Source organism: Strix uralensis, chromosome 2 (assembly GCF_047716275.1).
Source record: "Strix uralensis isolate ZFMK-TIS-50842 chromosome 2, bStrUra1, whole genome shotgun sequence".
NCBI lineage: Eukaryota > Metazoa > Chordata > Aves > Strigiformes > Strigidae > Strix > Strix uralensis.
Window position 1 is genome coordinate 5,165,849 of NC_133973.1, and position 27,372 is coordinate 5,193,220.

At 44.5% G+C, this 27,372-nt stretch overlaps 1 protein-coding gene across 2 annotated transcripts in view; it reads right to left on the bottom strand.

Annotated features, from left to right (window-relative positions):
• Positions 1 to 4,019: 4,019 nt before the first annotated feature.
• CD58 (CD58 molecule) overlaps positions 4,020 to 27,372 on the bottom strand; it is a 41,411-nt gene continuing 18,058 nt past the window's right edge. Inside the window, exons 5-11 of one of the 2 annotated variants that reach the window (XM_074853261.1) lie at positions 25,985 to 26,041; positions 25,717 to 25,770; positions 23,095 to 23,142; positions 17,162 to 17,230; positions 16,918 to 16,983; positions 16,518 to 16,577; positions 4,020 to 9,886 (exon numbers count right to left, since the gene is read on the bottom strand). In XM_074853261.1, coding sequence (XP_074709362.1) covers positions 9,867 to 9,886; positions 16,518 to 16,577; positions 16,918 to 16,983; positions 17,162 to 17,230; positions 23,095 to 23,142; positions 25,717 to 25,770; positions 25,985 to 26,041 — 374 coding nt within the window. In that variant the 3' untranslated portion in view covers positions 4,020 to 9,866. Of the gene's footprint in view, positions 9,988 to 16,508; positions 16,578 to 16,917; positions 16,984 to 17,161; positions 17,231 to 23,094; positions 23,143 to 25,716; positions 25,771 to 25,984; positions 26,042 to 27,372 lie in introns of both variants that reach the window. The other variant, XM_074853269.1, reaches the window with a different exon arrangement.

A 27,372-nucleotide genomic window follows, 5' to 3' on the forward strand; every position in this document is an offset into this window, starting at 1 on the left:
CAGAACATAAACATTTGCACACATAGGAAGCACAAGATTTCCAGACATCACTGGTCTTTACCTAACAAGCCAAATCACCAGCTTGTACAGCTCATTTATAAACAACTTTTCTCCTGAATGCACTGCTCCTCTTTCTAGCAGAAGAAGGGGACAAGAGCACAAGTAACTCCATCTTCGCTGCTGCCTAAACACACGGAGTTTCACCCAGAGAGAACTCATGGATTGCCACGCTGAATCTGTTTGTGCATTCCCTGTTTCCCCAGGTGTGCAACAAAAGGTCTTGCTAGTAGCTTGTAGCCACAACTGAAGGTGACCACAGCTCTACCTTAACCATATTGAAGACCCCAAGACTACACAAGCGTGCCAAGACTTAATCACGTGTGTTCCCTGATCAACGAACACATCTGACAGACTTGGTCGTAATCTCACTGTGTGTCAGCTTTCCCATCTGTAACAAGGGGACCGTACCACCATCTGTCTTAGAGAGTAGAAAATTTGTCTGTGAAATGGTCAGATGCTATGGTGTGAACATTATAACTGAAAAACTTCTGAAAGTGAATTAAAGTACATCTTGGATTATGCCTAAAAGGGAACGCCAGGGGGCTACACAGAGTTAATGCAAAAAAAATCGTATTGAATGTAGAAGCAGGATCCATTTACTACCAGCTACAGGAATCTGCTGAAAATACCAGTCTGTTTTCAGAATGCATTAAGTACAGGGGGAATAAGAGAAAATCTTGAATTTAGCATTTCTTTGCAGATAATCTTGAAATTAGAATTCTCTAAACTTGCAGTGTTTGATTTTACCGCTACAATGAACTTCTGTCATAATTTATTTGGCTCCAGAAATAGAGAATTTAAAAACAACCAGATGATAAATAATTATTAATATGGAGCACATTACTTATGATTACAATGTTTCAACTCACCATATACTTGTTACCACTGTGATACCATAGTGATTAGAAAAAGCGGATTAAATGAGTTCTGGCTGATATACTGCGGAGTTGAACCAGAGGGCTTTCATATTTAACCAGTGCTGTTGAGCAAAACTCATGATTCAGAGCCATGATGGAGCCAAAGAACAGTAAATACTCTGGCTGCATTCCATGCACTGACCTATTTGGGGATCATATAACAGTGGTCCCAAACTAGGTATTATTTCCTGTGACCTTTTTCCCTGCCAGATTGGCTGCAGAAACCAACCAGGGCTGCACCCACTGGAAGCCAGCGAAACTTTTCTCAGGATGCTGGCACGCTTCAGAGCGGATGTAATTTAGCAACCGTGCAAGGACACTGAGCAATAAAACTCTACGTGGAACCCACTCCACTCCTCAGTGGCAAAATTCTGCTGCCCTCGTAAAATTTTTCTCCTCCTGCTGCACTGGGGGGAAAAGAAAAGCAGTGGAGGTGGGAAGTAGAAGGCTCCTCAGAGCCCAGCAGGACACCAGCAGTCTACGTGTAATGAGAGATGTGATCTGCAGCATACCGTGTCACAACAGCTTTTTACAAGGAAAAAGTCCCCCACCCCCACAGGCTGGCCCTGAGCCATAAAGGCCTTCGACCTCAAAGTCCCACAGCCAGTTCCTTATAGTTTTCTTCTTCTCAAATCCAAGCTTTAGCCCATCCTGCCTGCTGGCCTTGCATTACCCTAAATCATGATGATACAGTTGAGATAATTTCCCCCAAGGGTCCAGGCCCTTCTTTCTGATGTTCTAAAGATAATATAAAATGTCACATGTCTTAGCCAATTTCTAACTCCTTTAGAAAAAAAAAATAAAATATTGGCCCTTGAAAACATCTGCAACAAACCCTCCCACAGGATAAGCCACCCCCACACTCACCACATGCCCTTTGTCTGAGGAAGCAGGCAGCAACCTGCCTCCTACAGCTATTAATGCAAAACAGCTAATCCATCAGTGATTCATCTTCAGGTGCCTTTTTCTCTCCCTCCAAATCAATGGCCTTCCTTAGACAACTTCCCTCTCCATGCAGCAGGGGGAACCTGGGAATAACCCTCTACACTGCCGGGTCCTGCCCCAGAGTACCTCCTGCCCCAGCAGAGCAACAGCACCCCGACACGCTGGCAGGCTGCCACTCTGGCACCCAACGCTTCTCGCCTCTTTTTCAGATGTTGTCTCCCTGGGAGAGTCCTCTGGTTTGAGTGACAGACATCATCACCACCAAGGGTTTTCCTTGATTTGTTTAGTTAAATTAGTTTTTTTAGGTTGGCTTAACATTCACTTAAAACTGAGAACTTGCAACTGGATGTGAAACCTCTCTATACGTAATTCTCAACCAGAACTAGCAGGGAAACGCTGGTATCGGTGGAAAGGCATGGCTCCTCTCTTGCCAGGACCGCAAGACACAGTCTATTGCAGCATAAGGCAAGCATTTCAAGAGGTGATTCCAGGATGAATTTACCCTTGGAGCCCTAAAAAACAGTCTGTTTTGCAGTACTGTACATAGAATTTCTGGACCTTATTTGCACTTACCTCCACCCATCATTCATTGCTCAGTTCCCCTCTGTTCCATCTTCCTGGTGCAACTCTCCACTCTTTTGTCGCCCCTCACCCCCAGGAACCAAACAAGGATCAAAAATGCATAGTTGAAGAGCACCGAATTCCCCAAGGAAGAGTAATGGCAAACAAGCACAAGCAGGTATGATAGAAGAGGAAAACACAGTCTAAATGGGAAAGAAACTTGAGATTTATAAGGCTAGGATTTTATTTTTTTTCTAAGTATGAGGCACAGTTTGTCTAACTGCTAGAAAAAATTGACAAGTTTTGGGACTCACAGGCCCATCCTCAGATATCCAACAGGGATGAAGCAGAAGCTGCATATAAAACTTGACAAAATAGAAACTTAGCTATGTTCTTGGGCATAGGATACACTGATTTCTCTTGTGACAGTTCCAAGTCACAGTGGCCCACACGGTGTCCCACGGTCAACTCTACTCACCACCTTTTAAGGAGGAAAGTCCCCTTGAGGTCAACCCTAAGGCAAAGCTCCTTCGAATTTCATTCACATGAATGAAATGGACCCTCGTTAGGGGGTCTCGTACCCCCTCATGTCCTCGTACCCACGCCACAGTTCAAACTGCACCCAGAGACAGTGGGAGCACACAAGCTCACCTCCCCCTTGCTGCTTTGGGTGTTGATAAATTAACCTGCTACTGCTCAAAGAGCGTCGCAAACCTGTGTTCCAGCAGCAGTGTGCCACGTAGGGTGCGCATCACCTCCTCGCAGCCTGCCAGGTGTTATCAGCCCCTGGTTTTAAGGCATAGATGCTCAAAAGACAACCGTGCCGCCTGTTGGGGTTCCTGCTGCCCCTAGCTTTTGCTGCAGTCCTGCTCCTGGAAGCCAGTCCTCACAGCTTTGCCTGCGGAGCTCCGTATGAAGTCAGCTTTTGGGCACTGATGAAGGCTCTTTCAACTCACACCACTCCTTTCACACTGTAATCTATCTACGAGAGGTTGTTCCCAACAGTTGTGCAGCCAGTGCTAAAGTGAGGATGGTATAACTTTTCAACCAGCAACAGCTAGACCCAGGGTGTTTGCAAACAACCAAAAGCTAGCCTGTGCACGTCAGCACAACACAAAGCTTCCTTGACAACTGTGGTTTGAGTCTGATGCCCCAAATCCATGAAATCGAGTTCTGATCTCATTTATTCTGGGATAAATGAGGAGCAACATCTCCTGCAGGCGCTGCTTCGGAGGTTAAAGCTAGTATTAAAGGAGACTCAGGACCAAGGAATCAACTGTGAGCACAAGTACTTAGCAGCAGCTTCTATTCGCTGTGAGTTTCTGTTATTAGCAGCAATCAGGTCTCGAGGTCAACATGAGCTGGGACTCTGGGGTGTCGGAGGGCAGGCTCACGTTCTGGAATACAGTCAGCAGTTCCTGGACTCAAGTCGTACACGAGCCAGAAGTAACCGTTTGCATCTTGAGTAAGCTTCTACTCTTTGCTATTGAAAACCACCTATTTTTGCATTTGCTGCAAGACAAGATTGGACACAAGTTATTCATAGAAAAAAATGTTTATTCTTCTTTAGTTATCGCTCAGGAGACATTTGGAGAGAGGGACATGGGGAATGGCACTTCAAATGCTGTCACCAAAACTGGCAGGAAGTCAGGTCAATTTATTTTCCCAAATGTCTGGTTTCACATCCCCATGGAAAAAATAATAAAATCTACCCATCATAAAAACCAAAGACAAAACAAACCCAATAAAAAAGCCCTGAGCTTCATTCTTGCTTTGAAAACTGCAAAGTCTATACTTCTACCAGTGGGTAGAAGCTTCTCATGCACAGCAGACACTGTGCAAAATGAGTGGGTGGAAGCAGGGAGTGAGACACTGTAGAGCCTGTCATTCTTGGTCTTACATCAGCATGCCACAAGTGGGGTTTTCTACTTCTGATAAAGCTCCACAATTCTACTAATTATTGCTGAAGGCTTCCAGCAACTGTGGTTAATTAACCACAACTGCTTACTATTTTTGAAGACTGTTGATTTTTGCTTTGGAAACAAAGTCGATGATATCACATGTCAAGGAATTCCAGTTCCTCCCAACAATAACCTTTTTGACCATTATTTCTCATATTAATAACAGAAAGCAAGCCTTTGTCCAAGCAGGAAAACAAGCTACAGGTTTACTCTTACCACAGTACACGTGACAAAGGGCATCTCTGTGTGGAAACTTGTTAAAATGTTACAAAGAAGTAGACAGCATCATCCTGATAAACCTGTTGAAGGTGCAATGGAGAGGGACATTTGGCTCAGGAGTTACAACTTAAAAAAATATATATAGAAAATAAATCACTTTGGGTTAACGATATTTTGGGGATCGGTTACTGACTTTCAAGGTTAAATAAAAAGTGCATGTATATATTACAAAAAGATATATCAAAGTTTCTTACATCTTAGCAAATTTTTTTTTTAATAAATTATGAGAAAATATTTACAGTCAGCAGTAGAAGTAAGGTGGTCTAGCTCTAACAAAAGATCCCATCGAACACTGCTGCAGTGCATCTGCAAAGAGCAGAAGAAATTGTGTGAGTGGAAGAAAACATCTAAATGGTATGTGCAGCAATAAGGAAAGATCTCAAGTTTTCTGTAGGGTCTACTTTCTACATCTGGACAGGGTGGGGGCATAAGTCACTTCTGATCCTTCTCAAACCGCTGTTAACTGCTAGGTAGGTTTCACTACCAGAAAAAACACACAGGAATAGCTTAAATGTCCTATGGACCTGTCTAATGTAAAAATCTTTGTCAACAGGCTGGCCAACCTCACGAGGAAAGCTCTGAAGTAGGAATGATGGGAAGAGATCACAACCCACAGTTAAGTAGTAGTGGATAGGGGTCCAAAGTAAAGGGTACGGGGTGACAGGAACAAAACAGACCTCAGAAGTTAAAAAAAAAAAAAAAATTGGCAGAAGGAGGCATGAAGGTACATGCACAAATGCATGCCGCATGGAAAGCAAGCAGGAAGAATTAAAGTTCTCCATGAGTTTATTGAACAACAGCTGAGACACGGTGAGCCAGCTTGCATGACTGGAGCACTGCAGTGGATGTGTAGAAGCTCTACAGGGAAGTGATGGAAGGAAGACGAGAAGCGACTGTCCTCCCTGTGAAAAGAGTGCCTTGAATGTGCGGAGCTCTGATACAGAGCAGGTGACAGGCTGGCTGAGAGCTTGGGGGTCACATTCCTGGGAAAAGCCAGTAGGGATGACAATATGGTTGGAGCATGGAGGCCAGCAGATCCTTACTGGAAGGAGGTGAAGGTTTCTCTAAATAGCTTGAGGAAGACTCTTGACTCACAGATACATATGAGGGAACTTCTGACATCTGCTGGAAAGCCAAGGCAACAATTCAAGCCGTCAGGAAGGTTTCTGGGCAGCAGCAGGGACAACTTCACACAGGCTACCGGACGCACCAGTGAAGGCTGACGTGCAGCTGTATGTGCTGCTCACTGACAGAGGAGACTGGATGGGGATGTGGTCACAAATGGCTGCCTTGGCTGTAGTGACCAAGAAACAGATTCCAAGAGGAGCGAGGAACGTAAACATCAGGGTACAGGCAAATTTCCACTTATTCAGGAAAACAGGAGGTAGGATATCGTGGGAGGCAGTTCCGAAGAGCAAAGGAGCTCGAGAGAGCCATCAGGCCTTTAAGGAAGACTTTCTCCTGCTGTGAGCACAGGCCATTCCCACAGGCAGGAACACGGGCAGGCTAAGCAGGGAGCTCCTGACAGGGCTCCAGTGCAGAAGTCACGTATACTGGATGTGGAGGCAGGGGCAGGCTACAACAGAGGAATTTAGGAGCACTGCCTGGGCAGGTAAGCATGGTGTCAGGAAAGCCAAGGCTCAGCTATATTTAGACTTGCAAAGGACATCAAGGGCAAAGAGAGCTGCATCTGCTGGTATATTAACTGTAAAGGAACAAAGAAGGAAAATATGGGCCCATTCCTGAATTGGGGGGGGTGAATTAAGTATAGGAGACAAAGAAGGCTTAGTTACTTGATGTGTTCTTTGCCTCAGTCTTCATTGACAAGGCCTCATGGGCTCTGTGCTTAGTCAAAGAACTCAAGAAAAACTACCAGAAATCAGGGATTACTTGAGAAAACTTGATTCACACCAGTCCATGGGACTTGACCAGACATATTCAAGGGTGCTATGAGAGCTGGCTGGTGCCACTGTGAGTGCTATCACCTTTAAAAGGTCATCAAGGTTGAAGAAATCCCTGACTAGACTGGAAAAAACTAGAAAAGGTGTATCCATTTTTAAAAAGCAACAGAAAGTCAGCCTGGGGAATCTACAGGCTGGTCAGTCTCACATTCATCCCTGGGAGAATCAGGGAGCTGGTCCTCTTAGGACACACTTCAGGGCTTGTGAAGGAGAAAGTGGTTAGGAACAGTCAGCATACATTTAACTAAGGGTAAATCACACCTAACCAACGCAACTGCCTCCTGTAATGATGAAATGACTAGATTTATGGGTGAGGGGAAAGCAATATTTTTATACCCAGTCTTTAGCAAGGCTTTTGACACCATCTCCCACAATATTTCTGTATCCAAGGTTAGGATTTCAATGGGTGAACTACATGGACTGTTGTATGGGCAAGGAATTGGCTGGATGGCTGTGTCCAAAGAATTACAGTTAATGGCTCAATGTCAAAGTGGAAAACAGTAATGAGTGGTATTCTTCAAGGGTCTGCACTGGGACTAATACTATCTAATACCTTCATCAATGACAGAGATAGTGGGATTGAGCACACCCTCAGCAAGTTTGCAGATGACACCAAGCTGAGTGGTGCTGTGGATACACTTGAGGGAAGAGATGTCATCCAGAGGCACCTGGACAGGCTTGAAAAGTGAGCCCCATGCACCTTACGAAGTTCAACAAGGCCAAGTGCAAGGTCTTGCATGTGGGTCAGGGCAATCCCTAATATCAATACAGGGTGGGGGATGAATGGATTGAGAGTAGCCCTGTGAAAAAGGACTTGGATATACTGGTGGACAAAAAATTAGATATGAACCGTCAGTGTGCACTTGCAGTCCAGAAACCCAATTGTATCCTGGGCTGCATCAAAAGAAGCATATCCAGGTCAAGAGAGGCGATCATCTCCCTTGACTCTGCTCTTGTGAGACTCCACCTGGAGTACTGTCCCCAGCACAAAATAGACATGGATCTGTTGGAGTGAGTCCAGAGGAGAGCCATGAAGATGATCAGAGGGATGGAACACCTCTCCTGGGAAGAAAGGCTGAGAGTTGGGATTGGTCAGCCTGGAGAAAAGAAGGCTTCGCAAGATCTTATTGTGGCCTTTCAATACATAAATGGGGCTTATAAGACAGAGAAAGACTTTTTACCAGGGCCTGTAGTGACAGAACAAGGGCCAACAGTTTTAAACTGAAAGAGGATAGATTTATGTTGGACATAAGGATGACATTTTCTATGATGAGGGTAGTGAGACACCGGAACAGGTTTCCCAGAGAAGCTGGGGATGCCCCATCACTGGGAATGTTCAAGGCCAGATGGACAGGGCTTTGAGCAACCTGATCTAGTGAAAGATGTCCTTGCCCACGGCAGGGGGGTTGTACTAGACAATCTTTAAAGGTCCCTTCCAACCCAAACCATTCTGTGATTCTATAGATAGGTAAAGAACTGGTTGGATGATGGAGCTTAAATGGTAGTGGCTAACAGGTCGTACTCCAGCTGGATGGCTGAAACAAGTGGAGTACTACAAGGGTCTTTGCAGGAACTAGTCCCATTTAACATCCATCTGTGGTCTGGAGGAGGGGATAAAGTGCAGTCTTGTCAAGTTTGCAGATGACACCAAATTGGGGAGAATGAGTCAACATGCTAGAGGGCTGGGCTGTCAGAGAGGCCTAGATAGGTTAAAATTTTAAAAGGACAAATATGAAGCTCTGGGAAAGAGGAACCACTTGCAATGACATAAGCTAGGGTCTGGCTGGCAGGGAAGCAGTTCTGCTGAAAGGAAGCAGGGTGATCTCAGTAAGCAGCAAGCCAAACATGAGCCAGCAGTGTCCCCCAGCAGCAAAGGTAACCAACAGCATCCTGGGCTGTACTAACAGGAGCTTAGCCAATAGATTGAGGGTAGTGATTATCTCCCTCTACTCAGCACACATTAGACTGCATTTAAAATACTGCATCCAGTTTTGGACCCCTTGAGGAAGACAGACATCAACAAAATTGGAGCAAATTCAGTGGAGGGCTACCAAGATGGTCTGAGCACTTGTACTCAGACAGAAAAGAAAAGCTGAAGGCACCGTACTTGTCCAAGCCTGAAGAAGAGTAGGCTTTGGAAGGGCACCTAACAGCAGCCTTCCTCTACCCCCAAAACATCAAGAAGATGGAGCCATGTTCTTCACAGTAGTGGCTGGCGGGGGAACAAGAGATAATGGGAGTAAGTTGGAGCAAAAGGGAAGATGAAAGGGGAGTTTCTGACCTCTGGTTATCGTTGTCAAACTTTCATGATTCTTTACACATACCAAGTTCACAATCAACTTTCAGCTTTCATAAACTAGCATGCAGAAGTCACAAAACATGGTCCATAGCTTGATGTTCTGAAAACATTAATACATGGTATTCTTTTCTCTGACTCTTTGTGAGCATCAGTGTATATATGACCTCAGTTTTCAAGTTTTCTTTCCAATCACAAGCAAACTAAAACCGTATTATTCTTTAGAAATGGTTAGGTTGACATTCTCTTAGAATAATGTGAAGCACCTAAGACATAAAAAAAAAAAAAACCCTGAAAGTGCAAAAAATATCAGAAGTTCTAGGAAAAAAAACAAACAAATGCTAATAGAAACAGCTTTGTTACAATGCAAAAACAAACTGAATTGTAGCTTTATCACAAAGTCAACCACCATCAGGAGATGATCGGTTTGCCAGTCTTCCGCCAGCTCCAGGAGATAGCTATCTTGAAGAATATTTGTCTGGAGCATCAAGTTCCTGCTAGAGAACTGAGACTAGCAAGTGCAAACTTCCATCCATCTTGAACTGCTGAAGGATGAACTGTCTTTCTTCTGCCTATAAAAAGGTACTGATCCAAAATTGCATGGAAAGCTTACTAGTTTTTGATTTATCCACATTCATGCAAATGGATATGACTTTGTTAATTTTTAAATATCAATCATAAAAAAGGTCTTAGCTCCTACATTTTGTGTTAGTACAGCACTGTTTGTTAAAACCAGATACAAAACAATACCAAAGAATTTGTCCCTGATTCAGCCTATTTATCTTCATGCAGTGACACCAGAAGTGGAGGCTGTCCCTTCTGAGAAACGAAAAATAGGCTCTGGAAACAGCTCAGCTAGTCTTCAAACAGTTCTTTACGGATGACTTCAGTGCTCATGGGAAACCTCTAAGAGAAAAGACAACAGCTCCTTCACACCGTTGAATTTTACTGCTTCTCTTCCATTGTTGTGTAGTCCACAAAGCAATTATTTGCTTATAATTTAAGATCTGAAGCAGAAGAAAAAGAAAAGCACGCAGGTAAGTTATTATGTCTTCTCTCCTAGAAATTGAACTAGTTATATAAGAATACTGCAGGCTTTAAATACTAATAAAGTGTGAAGATGAATTAAGACACTGTCACATGATCCAAACCAATCCAATTACAGCAGCTTTGCAACCCATGGTATCTGATAGCCACTAGCTGTTTTACCCAAATTATCTGTTTATGGTTTAAACACATTCCTCTGCAACTGGAGCAGGTTAAGAACGTTTAGTGCTTACTGCCAGCCACCTTCTAGGCAGCTGGTAAGCTGGGAGGCTGTTCTGACTCCATGACTTTGGATCACATAACTAGGCACTTAAGACACCACTTTTATGCAAAGGTCCAGGTCTATAATCTTAGGATCAGCTGTGCACCACACATGCATGTGATGCTGCTGCTATTTCTTCCATGCAGTAATGCCAGGTGCTTTTGGAGTTTACTCTTTTGAGGACCACAGATAGAGCTCTTATTTGACAAGCAAGGAAACTGAAAGCAAAGGGAAGTTACAGTGCAGAAAGTTAGAATCCAGCAAGTTCAAGACTACGTGCCCAGCCCAGCTCACTGCATGCAACATGCATCCACCTCTAACCAGGCTGATTTCCGATAAAGCTCACACAAGACCCACTTACATCAGTGTTTCTGTCTTGGTGCACACAGAGCAACAGTATAAGGGGAACCAACAGGATGTGCCAAGGCACTGTCATTCAGCCTTTGCTCCTATTTTGATAGCATTACCCCTCCCTTCCACTAGTTTCTAGCTCAGCACCACTCCAACCTAGGATAAGATGCCAGAAGACAGTCTAGGAGAGCAGCATATGGTGACACACGGTACTCATCTCTGTAGACAACAAGAAAAAGAAAGATGTCCCTAGTCCGGTTCTCAAAGGTTCCTGTACAGGCCTGAAGTATTATTATGATTTGTATCCTTAAAATAAAAAGCAGGTTTACTGCCTTACCTACAGCTGACTTATGCCAGCTTGATGATAAAAGAAAGTGATTGAGAAGCCAGCCTGGGGGGGTTGCTATTTGCTTGTGTTTATGCAGTGAGAGGGCCTGAATATGAAACTAGTGTTTTCCTCTCATTTTATAGCTGTGGTGATAAGCATCAGGTTTCACACTCCCCACATGTAAAATGTTCTGTCCCCACACAGCTTGCAAACAGCACCAAAGAAAGCACAGCTACACCCAATGTCTTGACATGATGTAACGACATCACTATTTCAGATGCTAAACCTTTTAGCGTGATGTAGGAGCAGCATTTAGCCAAATAGCCCTTGCAAAGCAGCACATCACGTAGGCCAGGAATAACATACTGACTTACTTCCTTTGGTCTTCAGTATTACTCCTTGGCAACTAACAGGATCTGACTCAGTTATTACAAGATACCACAGCTTCCTCTCCAGCTATACAGCCCTGTTTCAAGTCTGTTTCCCTGTTTTATGGCAGTCTCATTGGCAGTTTCATCAGCATCACAGAGTCAGGTTTCTTATACTCAGTCCTAACCCCCTCCCACCCTTCCACTCATCCATGTTTTCTCACATTCTAAGAATTTTTTTCCTCTTTTCAGCATTGTCTTCAGCAAATATCTGAAAGTCTGTCACGGTTTAGGCCCAGAGGGCAACTGAGCACCATGCAGCCTGTCACTCACTCCTTCAACCCCAGTGCTGGGAAGGAGAAAAATGAAACAAAAGGCTCAGGAATCAAGATAAAGACAGGGAGGCATCGCTGACCCATTTAACAGTCACAGGCAAAAAAGACAAGCTCGTTAGGGGAAGAAAAAACAAGAACATCACTTTAATTCAAACACTAACAAAACCAACACTTAATGGATAGAATGGTACAGGGAGAAGCATTACCATATCTTAAAACACCTCCCCCCACCCCTCCCCTTCTTCCTCCGTGGTGGCAGGGGGGGGCCTGACGTCTCACCACAGGATACAGGGGGGCTCCATGCTCTGGCGCATCTCCCCCCCTTCCTCCTCCTTCCTTCCCCTGACCTCGGTGCTCGCACAGGTGCCCTTCTCGTAACTCCTCCTCACCAGTCCCAACCCCCTCTTAGATCCCCCTTCTTAAATACGTTATCACAGAGGTGCAGCCACCATCACTAACTGGCTCGGCCATGGCCAGCAGCAGGTCTGACTTGAAGCCAGGGGAGCTTCTAGAAGCTTCTCACAGAGGCCACCTCTGTAGCCCCCTCCCCTGACACCAAACACCCCACCACACGCACAAACCCAGCACAATGTCATTGCTTGGTTGATAATTCAACAGAACAATCAAACCTGGCACAACAGAAAACTCTGCAGCAGTAAGGTGCCACTAGCTTCCACATTCCTGAAATCTGAGAATATTTTAAAGGATTATTTGCATCAATGGTCTCCAAAGTGGGGTGTGCGCCAGGCAATGCATTGCAGTGCAGGAAGAAAATATTTTTTCACTGTTAATAAAATTAAAAAAAAGAGTTTACTTTTATCTCATCTTTATCTCACCCTTTTTTGATGCATGTTTTATAATGTATATAATACTGGGTATGGCAGCACATGTATATAATTTATAAATAAATACACATAAATTGGATGTGTACGTTCAAAATATTTTACTGATGGGGTGTGCAATCAAAAAAGTTTGGAGATCACTGATCTACCACATGAAGCAGAAAGCAGTATGAAATACTCATAGTTACACCACTTAACTAAGGGCTATATGACAGACAAAACAACGTTTTTCCTTTTCTTTTGAGAATTCTTTTGAGAAAAGGAAAATAGTTTTCAGTCAATCTGCAAACTTCCTTTTTTACCAAACAAAAATGCTTAGATATACACTGGCTTATAATACACATTTTCTAAAAGCTTTTTAAAATTTCTTTTTAAACATTTAAGTCAGATAAAAAGTTTCAAAACAAGAAGTTTCTGGTGACTCAGATAATAAATTTGGAAACAAAAACCTTTCATAGAATCATAGAATATCTCAAGTTGGAAGGGACCCGTAAGGATCGTCTAGTCCCTGCTTTTCTCCAGACTACCTAAAATTAAGCCATGATTAAAAGCATCGTCCAGACATTCCTTGAATTCCGACATGCTTGGTGCTGTGATCACTTCCCTGGGGAGCCTGTTCCAGTGACTGACCACCCCTCTCCATGAAGAACCTTTTCCTAACGTTCAGTTTGAACTTCCCCTGACGCAGCCTCATTCCATTTCCTTGTGTCCTGTCGCTGGTCACCAGAGAGAGGAGATCAGTGCCTCCCACCCCTCTGCCACTTTGAGGAAGATGTAGACTGCAAGGAGGTCACCCCTTTCATTTCACAAATAGCAAACCCATTTTTTCCATCTGTTCCTTTCTTCCCTCACTCAGTCTATTTGCTATAGCTGACCTAATTTCACATCCCTCCAAAACTTTGTTTCTTCACAGATGTTTTATTTGTCCAGTACTTTTAAACTAGCTACATTCAATGCCAAAGGCTTCAGCTCTGGGAAACTAGCTCATGCCCTCTACCACCAGGCTCATTCTCAGTTAAACTACAGCTGTTCCACAACATGCTCAAAGTTCAGCAAAGCTTTATGGTAAGAGAAAGTAACAGTTTCACGCAACACACATTTCACTCACACTTTTCAGCCTGTCTTCCTATCGCTGCAGTCGCCTCCCCCAGCCCCTTTCCCTGTCTCCTGCCCTTCCTTCTCCCTTTGAATCCTCAGCTGACCAGCATCCCATTCCCTCCACTGTCAGCCCAGTGCTTATCAGAGCCCTTTATGGCCAGATTTAAGCTATTAGTCCAGCAGAAGATCACTCAGATTTTCCTGCTGGGTCAGTTTCCTGCTACACGAAGTAGTTAAACTGGCTCACAGAGGGGTGACAAACATCAGAGCTTGTCCAAACAGCAAACTTTTGTCATAGTAAGTGGCCAGATTGGCTCAAGCCATCCTACGAATTACAGTCTACGTGGAACAATTTTCACCCAACCACAGGAAAGACAGAGCTCCCTAGAGTTAGAGTAGAACATGCCTGAACTACAGTAAATTCCAGCAAGTGTCTCAAACCCAGATACGTTGATTTTCCTCATTAGGTGGATTCAAAGTTCAGCATCTGTTCTCAGTATTATCTTAATCTGTGTAAGCTTTGCAGACACACCAGCGGTGAGGAAGTTTTATTACATATTTACCTACAGTTTTACTTCTGAAAGTCTTACGCAACTCCAGAGAAATTCTTTCTAAGCAGGTCATGCACTTCAAGTATATTCCTTGGGAATCAAGAAATTCACAATTACTGATGGCAGATGATTTCATTTCTCCATGCTGCCACTGAATTTACTAGGTTGGGGAAATTAATTCTGCCCCCACCACCTGGCTGTCACAAAGACCAAGGACTTTGGGATACAGCAGTATGCTATAGCTTCAACTATTCTGCCTGGAACATTCCTGTGTCAGATAGAAACTCTGTATTTTCTACAGATAAGTGTTCAGCAATATTTTCTGCAATACTACCAGGTGCTTTGGAAGCCAAACTCAGAGGGCAGTAATTGCTCTCTTGGCAAGGGCTTGTCCTTTCTTTGCCAGATTTAGATATCTCAGTAAGACTTTTCACTACAAATTAAACGATCTCAGCTTCAAACCTATGATCTTTAACGCTTCTTGGGAATCAATGTAAAAGTAATCAGTAACAAGAATGAAACCAGTTAGCATTCCATAGGCTTTCTCTACTCTAGAGGGAAAAAAAAAAATCTACAGAAACTGTGTTCTGGCCTGGATGGATGATAGACCAATATAAGTCCTTGCTTGTGCAGTTTATTAAAGGATAGCCCTTACATTCTTCTGTTATCAGATTTGGGACAGGACTAATCTGAGCTTGGATATTCTCCATGTTGATGTACTCCAAGAAGCAGCTGTGTGACCTCACAGATGCTCTGGTCTGCACACATACCATAGAGAAAACAGAGAGGGCAAAACAGCTTTGGAGACAGGTAAATGGAAGCCTGTTATGCCCCCATAGTAAATGCAGCATACAGAACTGATGACTGAGTAAAGGTTCTAATTCATGGAATATGAAACAATTGTTGCAAAACATTGCATCTTTGCAGCCTGAATTTCACTAATATCCATAAGATATAGTATTGATCACCTACTCTCCCATATACGGTAATAATCAGTTTCCTCATTCCATGTGTCAGCCCTCAGGCCCACTGGTCTGTTTATTTTAGAAAGCTTTCCCACCATGGCCACGTAGGTTTAAAAAACAACAAACCACAAGAAAACCCACAAATTAAGTAAACTTTGAATTCTTTGTGACCAAAGAAAACACAGTGGCACACCTAAGCAATAAAAAAAAAAAAAGCCCTTCAGTGTTACACAATATCTCTCTACATTGATATGATGTTCAACAGCATTCATAATTAACAAGGCAGACTTGCAATTCAGAAATCTACTGACACAAAAACATACTGCCTTACTGACACCTCGGCCACTAGAAGCCTTTATCACTTATTAAGGCATGGAATAAAGTAAAAGTGCAAGCACGAGCAAGAGGTGTGTTACTAATGAATGTTAGTAAAATTTAATCTTACAGTTTTAAACTGGCTAAATTGGCCAGTCTTCAGAACACGTCCATCACCAACATCTGACTCCCTAGCACACATCACACATGCATGTGCCTACACATACCTTCCCTCCTAATCACAGCATCATCTAGGTTGAAAAAGACCATGAAGATCCTCTAGTCCAACCATTAACCTCACACTGACCCTTCTCAACTCCACCAGATCCCTCAGTGCTGGGTCAACCCAACTCTTAAACCCCTCCAGGGATGGGGACTCCCCCCCTGCCCTGGGCAGCCCATTCCAACGCCCAACAACCCCTTCTGCAAAGAAATCCTTCCTAAGAGCCAGTCTGACCCTTCCCCGGTGCAGCTTGAGGTCATTCCCTCTCATCCTGGTGCTTGTTCCTTGGTTCAAGAGACTCACCCCCACCTCTCTGCACCCTCCTTTCAGGGAGTTGTAGAGGGCGATGAGGTCTCCCCTCAGCCTCCTCTTCTCCAGACTAAACCCCCCCAGTTCCCTCAGCCGCTCCCCATCAGACCTGTGCTCCAGACCCTGCACCAGCTCCGTTGCCCTTCTCTGGACACGCTCGAGTCATTCAATGGCCTTTTTGGAGTGAGGGGCCCAAAACTGAACCCAGTCATCGAGCTGTGGCCTCACCAGTGCCGAGTCCAGGGGTAAGATCCCTTCCCTGTCCCTGCTGGCCACCCTGTTGCTGATAGAAGCCAGGATACCATTGGCCTTCTTGGCCACCTGGGCACACTGCTGGCTCCTGTTCAGCCGGCTGTCAATCAACACCCCCAGGTCCCTCTCTGACTGGCAGCTCTCCAGCCACTCCTCACTATTTTTCTACTTGAGCAAGAATGGGTCAAGGGTCATACACACCCTGGCCCAGCACTGCCTCTCCCAGCCTCTGTGCCAGTCTGCACACTCTCCCCAGACACAGGGAGCTCCACCCTCACATACCTTATTTACTGCAGCTGGAAGTGTTGCTCGGGTGCTCCCCATTTCCACCTTCTGCATCCTGGGTGACTTCTGCAGGGACAACAGATAATACTTAGACAATCCTAGAGCTCACAACACTTTGCCCTCTCCAGCCCAGATGGATCAAGAGTAATCTGACTGAGCTGGGCCATTTGTTTGGCATCAATAATAGTCCTGACCAACATTCCCCACCCCATGGAACCATCACACAACACCTCCCCTCTCTCCTCCATGCCCAAATTTGCACTGTCCTCATGACCCCTTCCAGACTCTGCAAAGGCCAAGCACAGAAGGCACTCAGCACCCATGGTGCCACTCATAACTTCACACCAAGAAGCATTATGCAAAAGTCACAACACACAAAGACCGCTTCCATAACACAGGCACTTACCTGCTTCATTCACACCAGAGTCATCTGCATGCTTGGCCAGCAAGCTCTTGTTCTCCTTCAAGGTGTCTGAAGAGAGATCAGAAGACAACTACAGTCCTCTGCCTTATTCAGCTTCAAAGTACTGGCTATTGCATAAGAGTGAGCTACTAGCTACAACTCAACATGTTGCCAACATCATCAGCTAACATCAGAAAGCCAACACCTTTCCCCCAGGACAGCTCCCCACCACAGAACAGGCACTCACCTCCCTCAGTTACATCACAGTCAACTGCACATGTGGATGTCCGGGTGCTGTTCTGCATAGCAGAGGGTTCTGAAAAAGAGATCACAGGAGAGCTACAGTCCTCCAGTATGTATCTCACTGTTTAACTTCACAGTGGTATCAGTCATTGCTTAGAGATAAGCCACCATCTACAATTCCTAAGACACACAGAATCACTCAGGCTCATTCAGGGTCTCTAACCCTCCTCAGTGAAAGATTAACATTCAGTTTTAGACAGGTCGCTCAGGACTTTCTCCAGTCAGGTCTTAAAAACCTCCAAGGGTAGAAACTCCATGAAGACTTCATGCAGCCTGTCCTAGTGATTAGTTATGCTTAGAGGCAGAAATATTTTTCCTCACACGCAGAGAGAATCTCCCCTGCTTCAATTTAGGACCTGATATCCCACTAAGCCACCTCAGTCAACATTCTGGCTTACCCTTCTTATCAATATCCCCACAGGTATTGGCAGCTGCTGTTAGGTACCCTGAAAGCCTGCTCTTCTCTGGGGTTGAACAAGCCCAGTTTCTTTGGCCTCTCCTCAGAGGAACTGTGCTCCAGCCCCTGACCACGTTGGTGGCACTCTGCTGAACTTGCTCAAATTTATCAGCACTTTCCCAGCAACTCTGCTGAAATTGCTCAAACTTGCCAACAATTTGCCAGAACTGGGTGGGCCACAAACCACATGTAATACTCTACACATCACTGAATAAGTGTCAAGTAACAGAAAATAACCAGTTACTTCAATCTACTGCTTAATTAAGCACTCCTTAAAAGAGCCTAGGATGCTATGAGCCTTCTTTGCTGCCACAGAGTACTGTTGACTCAGAGTACTGTCCGTAAGGACTTCCAGGTACCTTTCAGCAGAGCTGCTCCCCTGCCAGTCAGTCCCCAGCCTGCACGAGTGCAGGGTGTTGGTCCGTCCAGGTGCAGGACCCTGCACAGCCCCTGCAGCATTTCATGAGGTTCACGCAGGCCTCTACCCCTCCTGCTCCCTCTTAACAACAATCCTGCCCTCATACTGATTGACTGCACTCCACATTTTGCTGTCATCTATAAATTCAACGACACTTGTTTTCTCTCCCTTGTCCAGGTCACCCAAAGTAGACCTCTGCAGTACTCCACTTGCCACCAGCATCCATGTAGAGTACAACCCCTTAACCACTGCCTGCAGGCTTGACAATCTAGCAAGTTTTCCACCCATGTAGATAGACATTCATTCAGACTGGGACATCCCAACTTAAGACTCCAACAATGCTGAGGGACATTGCATAAAAAGCCTTGCTAAAGTCAAGGTATATGACATCCATTTTTGTTTTCCACAGACCTAGTAATTTCATCCAAAACACACTGTCAGCTTGGTCAACTGTGATTTACACTTACTCCCAGTCACCATCTTTCTTCTGTGACCAGAAACATGTTCCAAGAAGACTTGCTCCATCATTCTCCCAGGGATGAAAGTGAGCCTGACTGACCTGTAGTTCCACAGATAGACCTGTTAGCCGTTTCGGAAGATAGCTTCAATCCTTCCCTTCTTCTGGTTGTCACAGATCTTCCCCAACATGACTTTTGAAGGTGATAAAGAATATCCTCACAATGACATCTGCCAGGTCTTGTGGCATCCCTTGCATCAGATCCCATGGACTGGTTTGGGCCAAAGTCTCTCCAGAAATCCCTGATCTGATCCTCTTCCATTACTAGCAGAATCTCTCCTCCCTGAACCTGCCTCTAAGCAAAAACACCACATGGACTGTCAAGACTGAGGCAAAGCACTTGGTATCTCAGCCTTATCTGTATCTAACATCAGAGAATCAGATAGTGGTTGACACTGGAGGGAGCCTCTGGAAGTCATCTTGTCCAAACCCCTGCTCAAGCAGACGAACCTCGATAAGGCTGCCCAGAACCATGTCCAGATGACTTTAGAATATCTCCAAGGATGGAGACTCCACAGCCTCTCTGGGCAATGTGTGCCAGTGCTCAGTCACTCATGCAGCAAAAGTGTTTTCTGATGTTCAGATGGATCCTCTTATGTTTTAGACGGTGTCCATTGACTCTTGTCCTGTAACTTGGCACCCACTGAGAAGAAGCTGGCTCCCTCTTCTTTATTTGCTCCCATCAGCTATTTATACACGTTGATGAGATCCCCCTGAGCCGTCTCTTCTCCAGACTGAACAGTGCCAGCTCTCTGAGCCTTTCCTTATACGAGAAATACCACAGAATCACACAATGGTTGAGCTGGAAGGGAACCTGAGAAGTCATCTTGTCCTGTGCCCCTGTTCAAGCAGGCTCAACCACAGCAGGCTGCCCAGGACCACGTCCAGTCCCTTAATCATCTTCATGCCCTTTGCTGGATTCTCTCCAGTAGCTCTGTATCTCCCTTGTATCACCCAGAACAGGACTCCGGATGTGGCTTCACCAGTGCTGAGTAGAGCAGAAGGATCACCTCCCTCACACTGCTGACAACATTCCTCCTAATGCAGCCTGGGATATCACTAGCCTTCTTTGCTGCAAGGGCGCATTGTTACCTCATGCTCATTTTCTCATACTCCAGGATCCCAGGGCCTTTACCAAAAAGATGCTTTTCTGCTGGTTGACCCCTAGCATTTACCAGTGCATGGGGTTACTCCTCCCCAGGTGTGGGACTTTGCATTTCCCTTTGTTGAACTGCATGAGGTTCCTGCTAGGATGTTTCTCCAGCTTGTTGAGGTCCCTCTGGATAGCAACACATTCCTTTGGTGTGTCAGCCACTTCTCCCAGTTTTGTATCATCAGCAAACTTGTAGAAGGCATATTCTGCCCCATCATTCAGATCATTAACGAAGATGTTAAAAACAACTGGACCCACTACTGACTCCTGGGGTACACCACTAGATACTGGCTTCCAACTAGAATTCATACCAGTGATCACAACCTTCTGATTTCAGCCATTCAGCCAGTTTTCAGTCTACCTCACTGTCTGCTCACTAGCCTAATCTTCATCAGCATCAGATATCACTAAATCAATCCCCCCTTCAGCAACAGGCCCATGTTTACCTCCTTTATTCTTTTACAGATAACCTAACAGCAGAAGCTGCTCTCGTTGTCCTGGTCATCCCATACTGGTTTCAAGTCTCCCTGAGCCTTGGCTTTCCTGACACCATGCTTACCTGCCCAGGCAGTGCTCCTAAATTCCTCTGTTGTAGCCTGCCCCTGCCTCCACATCCAGTATACGTGACTTCTGCACTGGAGCCCTGTCAGGAGCTCCCTGCTTAGCCTGCCCGTGTTCCTGCCTGTGGGAATGGCCTGTGCTCACAGCAGGAGAAAGTCTTCCTTAAAGGCCTGATGGCTCTCTCAAGCTCCTTTGCTCTTCGGAACTGCCTCCCACGATATCCTACCTCCTGTTTTCCTGAATAAGTGGAAATTTGCCTGTACCCTGATGTTTACCTTCCTCGCTCCTCTCGGAATCTGTTTCTTGGTCACTACAGCCAAGGCAGCCATTTGTGACCACATCCCCATCCAGTCCTCCTCTGTCAGTGAGCAGCACATACAGCTGCATGTCAGCCTTCACTGGTGCATCCGGTAGCCTGTGTGAAGTTGTCCCTGCTGCTGCCCAGAAACCTTCCTGACAGCTTGAATTGTTGCCTTGGCTTTCCAGCAGATGTCAGGGAGGTTAAAGACAGACACACACAGAAGTACTGCCTTCCACCAGAGACAGTAAAGGACAACCTGACTCCGTTTCACAAAGCAGGAATCTCTCCAGACCAAGCTTCCTGTTGGCAAAGCTTCCTCTTTGTCACATCAACTCTTGCTCCTCACTTAAGTGCTTCATGTGCACGCGCTGGGGGACTGGAGGTCCCCTTGCAGAGATCTTTCAGCAGGCAGTGTTATCCAGAAGACCAGAAGCCAGCATTTCAGCAGGGACTGCTACTTGACCAGAACTCCCATATCACTCTGGCTGAGACTGTTTTTTGAATTTATTATTTTAAACCCCAATGATCTCCAAAACACGTGTACTTCAAGCCTGTATGCTCTGCTGGGGTTATTTCCAAGAGTGGTAAAAACACAGCCTGAAAGTTGGTTAACTCTGCTCCTGAAATGCCTGCACAGAGGACAGGGATTCAGCATTCATGGCACAGTTTCCCCAATACCTCCAGTGAGAAGCATTACACAGAAGTCGCTCTGAGCCTTCAACTCCAAGGGATGCTGGCCAGTCTGTCCACCAGCTCACTAGCACCAACTGCTCCATACAACATACAATTTACCTTCCTAACTTACACCAACCGTTAACTGTCTGCTTGTCTTTCAAGGCACTGCTCTCCTTGTTCAATTCTTTGAAGAGAGGTCAGAGAAGAGCTAGTCCCTCAGGAGCACGCTCCATTGCTTCTTCCCCACACCAGCACAGGTCATTGTTCTGTGCTGCTGCAGAGGAGAAGGTGTGCTGCTGAGCTCTGAGCTGTTATGTACTGCTGTGCTACCAGTAGAAGCCCCATTTAAAATTGCTTTATACACACATTTCAGAGATCATAGCCTTGCCTACTATTTCCCATCCGTACAGCAGTGATTGCATGCTACCTAGGTGCTGCAGGGTGTTCTGCACAAAGCTGCGCTGACTCCCCTTCCTGATGTTCCCACTCTATACTGCAACAAAATAAAGCATTTTGTTTTGTTCCTCCAGTGTCCAGACAACCTTTATCTATGGACCTGATTCTCTTTTGCCTGAACTGTATGTTTCCCTCCTTTCTTCCATAAGAAAGGCATAAAATAAACCTTCTTCTCCTATATCCATGTCTATGTATGTGGAAATAGTTACACAAGAGATAAGACAATCCCACACTGCACCACACCTTCACCATCAGCTACACAACCCCTATTTCTTCACATGAGGAAAGCTGTTCTACGCTCATTACAATTCATGCAGGAAGAATAAGCAGCAAAACCCAGGGGCTTCTGGATTTCCTTTTCCTTATTGTCATCATTAGCAATTTTTGCCTTAATCAGGAAAAACTTCTGCCTTCTCCAACCCCTGTATTATCAGCTACTCGTGGAAAATGGTGGAAGAGTTAGTGAGTGAATGAATCATCAGTGCAACAGTCTGGTTTTTTTGCTGACTTGAACTATAATGTCCATATAACACTATCCCTCTGGAGCAAAAAGAGCTAGGAAAAAATACAGGTCTTAAGGAAATTCTGGAATTTACACCAGCTGTACTAAGAAAACAAAACTGGGGCTTTGCTTGGCTGCCTGATGAACACAGACAAAAACTTTCCTAGCGCATAAGGCAAGTGGAAGATACCGCATCCAGAAATGGTGCTTCTCTAAGGAAAGAAGCCTGCTGTATCTCCCAAATTAACATTTTGCAAGCTTGTAAGCATCCCATCTCTAAACTGGTGTGTTGAGGCTCAAATCTATTTGTCATTAATACCAACAAAGCTTTGAAGATGCAGCATTTTCTTATCTTGGGTCCTTGAGGGTTTCTTTCCAGCAGAAAGCAAAGATCACCTGCCCATGACAACATACTATAAAAATATTCCTGCCCTCTTTTGCATGTAAATAAAAGGTAACAGACAAAAGGGTAATTTACTTATTTACTATAAAAAGAGGTTCCCTCACACATGCTTAGTTCTTCTTTCCACAGATGGTAAAGTGATTTGCAAGCACAGCATGCAGCACCATTCTCATCATACCAAGAGGGAAGCTGATCATCATCCAGCTCAGTGCTGTTTAACACACACAAGGATCCAGGTCTTTTTGACTTCTCATCCAGTGATCCACCCATCAACATTTACTGTTCCTAAGGCAATAGGTCTTTCTAGGCCAACAGGGGAATGGGAATCTCTACACTGAGAGCATGCTCACGTGTTCTGGACTGCGAAAGGCCATGTGCAAAATTAATTCCCCACTTCATGTTACCCTGTTTTAGGGCACCATCTCACTTGTTACCTGCTTTAGGCTTTTCATTCTCACAGTCAACAGTTTGTGAAGATATAGCTGCAAGCAAACAGAAATAATTTTTAGAAACGTGTATGAAGATAGCACAATAATCTGCAAAATACGCAACTCAGACTTAAAGCAACAGTTTCATTATAACACTTTTAGCAGATGCTCCTGAGAACTGATATGTTTATGCTACTCTATCGAAGGACTCACAATTAATTTCAACTCCGACTTCCCTTCAGCAACCACTTAAGGTCCCAGACCATAACCAATATTATCTCTACTTATGCCTACAGCTTTACAAAATCTTTCTGAAGTGGTTGACTTAAGGTGATAAAGCTGCACAGATTTGCCACAAAAAGCCAGAGACAGCTGAGAAGAGAATTCACATCTCCTTTTTTACTTCATCTATGGTGTTGCACTAACACTGTGACTTTAAACCCTTTCTCTTTGCAGACCTTAAAGAATCTTTAAGAGAAACATGGGCCATTCTAAAGGAAATTTTTGTGGTTTTTTTTTTTTCTTCCTGTCCTCCTTTTTTCACCTTCAAATCCATCCATAGTCTCTAGACTTCAATGATCTCTGAACCATGGGCTAGAACCACAGCTTTAACAACTGTATGAAAATATCAGAAGAAAAATGAAGTTCTTTATCCAAAATCCTACTAAAAAGTTCGTAAGACTGATATGCTGGGGCAGGGTGGGTAGAAAGGGAGGAAAAAACCCAAACAAACCCAACAACAAAAAAACCCCAAAACCCGCTTTCATAGTGCTGCCTTTCTACCTGTGGCATCTTCTCCAGGCCCATCACCAAGAACCTCATCACATTTTATAACCTCCAAACCCATAAAAACAATTAGAAACTTCAGAAATTAAAGAACACCTTAAGAAATTAAACACACAGAAAATCTCTGCAAAGGTGACACAGTAGTTTGCAATTCAAGAAACATTCTGCTCCAGCCTTATGCTAACTCCAGTAGCTCATGTAAGATGCCAGACTGAGTATCCCACCATTAGTCCAACATCAGAACACTCCAACAGGGTGCTGAGCTTGTATCTGATGGCAGGAGCTTTTGCCATTTCCCACTGAAACAGTATTTGGTCTGGTGACCTTCACAACAAAGTGTTTTTTAAGATCCTTCCCCTGCTCTCCCTAATCTGCTTGACTGCCTAGGGGCTAATTTAGTTTGGTTTGTAAGAACAGACCACGGTGGTTCTGGCAACAAGAGGCGTACATGTTAAAGCTGAAACACGTTAGCCTCATTCACCCTTGTGAGAGGAGCACAGACGAGTTGTCCCCTTCCTTAGCTGCTCATCCTATAGAGTGATTCCTACACCCCAACACACAGACCCAGAAGCCGGAGAACTGAACAATCTTGTGGCAAATTAAAGAAGGAATGCCCCCTCCTCCCCAAAAAAACAACAAACCCAACTCAAAAAACAATGCAGGATTAGAATGGACAGCAGAAACAAGTGGAGATGTGGATGAGAAGGCAGGAATGGAGACAACCCTGAGAATGTGTACTGCCTGCAGAAAAGCATCATGTACAGAAATCAAGGATGGGAAGCAGACTGGTAACTAATGGAAAGAGATGAGAAGTTCCTCCACTGTCTCCTTCCCTCATCTTGAGTGTTAAAAGGAGAAGACAGGCCTGCAAAATGGAGTAAGAGTGAATGAAAAGGTGCTGCTGACAGATTTTTTCCAGAAACTGAAAGGGGTTAGGGAAAGAAAAAGAGACAATTGCAACTTGACCCACAGGATGTAAGTATGCACCAGTCATGCACCAAAAGCAAGGACCAGAGTTCTGCATACCAGACTAGCAATGTGCCTGTCTTCATCAGTCCTTGGACGGATTTTCAAGATATGACCAAGGTAAACTAAGAGCAAACTCCTGCCAGTCTGATGTGATAATACCTTCAGTGGTCATTATTAAATCTACTGCTATATGCACAGCATCAACCTCCACCCACTGGAGCCACCAGCTTTCCAAGTTAAATTCAATACACAGAGAAAAAGGCTAGCTGCCCAGTTTCCAAGATAGGCCAGCAAGAAATTTCCATAGGGAACACTGGGAATGAATGAGCAATGTATTACATTCATGCCCAGCCCTAAGCACTTGGTATGAATACTGGGTTTAGAAAAATAATCAACCAAATTTCTGAGAGAAGTTTATATAAATGGGACAGGCAGGTAAGATTAAAAGAGGTAGAAGAAATATTAACCTCATTTTAGCACATAAACCAGCCCTAACCAAACAGACAGAACTTACTTAAAGAGTAAGTTCTCCAACAGACAGATTGCCCTATAGTGTGCACTTTTCCAGGCCTCATCCTGAGACCAGCCCCCATTCTCCATTGTCAGAAGTGGAATTCACCTCCAGAGAGAGCTGCTGACCAGGCAAATCTCAGGCCACACACTGTCAGTAATTCTGCCAGCCCCACTAAGTGCAGGTCCCTATGCTTATCCAATATTGGACCTCAGCTGAGACTTTGAGGCCACATGTGCACACACTGAAAATCAACTCAAAAGCTTTGACCCTGAAAAAAAATGGAAAGAGCAGATCAGACTCTTCGCTCCAACCAACAGCAGATGTTTAGAAACATTTAAACCCCAATACAGGTTTCTTACCTCTCTCTAAGTTAGGCTGTTCTTGTCTGTCCACAGAGCAAAGCAGCTGATCTTCTGTAACAAAATTTATTTATTTTAGAAAGTATGTATTAATGACCTGGAAAACGTAACTGCATTCTTTAAAACAACTAAGGCCTGAAAGAAACCTTACTCCTTTACCTCTCCAATGCAAGATTATACCGACATAGAGAAAAAAATTACAAGCCTATATAAACCAAACTAAAGCAACAGTCTGATTTCCACACGTTTGTGACACTAAATCTCTTACCTGAGCCACGTGCCAGACTGTTCTGAGCAGCTTTTCCTGTTCTACATTTAGTTCTACCTGCACCAAAACAAATAGAATACCTGGAGAAATTACTCAGAAATAAAGTTTTGTACCTTTGGAAACTAGCTGACAGCCTCCATCCATTCAACCACACTCCCGCCCAACCCAAAAAAAAAACCAAAAACAAAACAAATCATTGAGGACATGCAACTGAATAGTCAACCTGGGGAAAGAAGAAAGAGTGAAATATTGTTTGGGGCCAAAGGCAATCAGTGAGAGATCAACAAAACGGGCCTCCAGCAACAACAAGTCAGAACACATCTAACCAAATCTAAAGCAGAGCTTAGCAATTTATAATTCTCAGTCTTGTACTTGCATCAGCAAATCGAATCCTCTGATTATACCTGTACAGTGTTTATTCTACCAAGGTATAACAAATTTATTTTCTAGCATGGTCAAACCTTTGCTGTTTCAAGGAAAGTAGCTGAATTGTTTTGAGTCTAACTGATGGCCAGTTCTGAGTGAGATTCTTCGCATGTTGATACCAAACATAGTTTTGTTCAACATCACCAATGTGGACAAGGGCACAGAAGGCACCCTCAGAAAGTTTGCAGGTGATGTGAAGCTGGGAAGAGTAGGGGACATACTGGAATGCAGGGCTGCCCCTCAGAGGGACTTCAGTAACCTGGAAGAATGTGCTGGCAGAAAAGATGTGATGTTCAAAGGCAAACATAGTCCTGCACCTCTTGAAATCACCCCACAGAACAGTACAGGCTGAGCACTGCCTGGCTAGAAAACAGCTCTGCAGGAAAGGACCTGGAAGCCCTGGTGGATGCTGAATTGAACATTAGTCAGAAATATGCCCTTGCAGCAGAAGTCTACCAGATACTGGGTTGTGTTAGCAGAAGTGTAGTCAGTCCATTGACAGAAATAATTCTTCCCCTCTAGTCAGTATTTATGACACCACATGTGGTGTTTAGTTTTAGGCTCCCAGTTCATGAAAAAACACTGACATTCTGAAGTTAGTTCAGCAAATGTCCACCAAGATGTTGAGGGGGCAGGAGCTGTGCAGGGAGGTGCTGAATCGTGCTTGTTCAGTCTGAAGGAAAAAAAGGCTAAGGGGGTGGCTAATTGCAGTCTACAGCTAACTTACATAGAAAACAAAGGAAACTCCTCTCGAAGTACAAAACAAAAAGACAGGAAGCAATGGCTGCAAGTTGCAAAAGGGAAATCCCTAACAGAAATAAGGAAAATATCCTTCCCCACAAGGGTGGTTCAGCACTTGAACACATGCTGAAAGAGGCTGGGGAACTTCCATCCTTAGAATTATTCAACGTTTGACTGGACAAGGCCCTCAGCAACCTGTTCTAGATTTGAAGTTGGTCCTG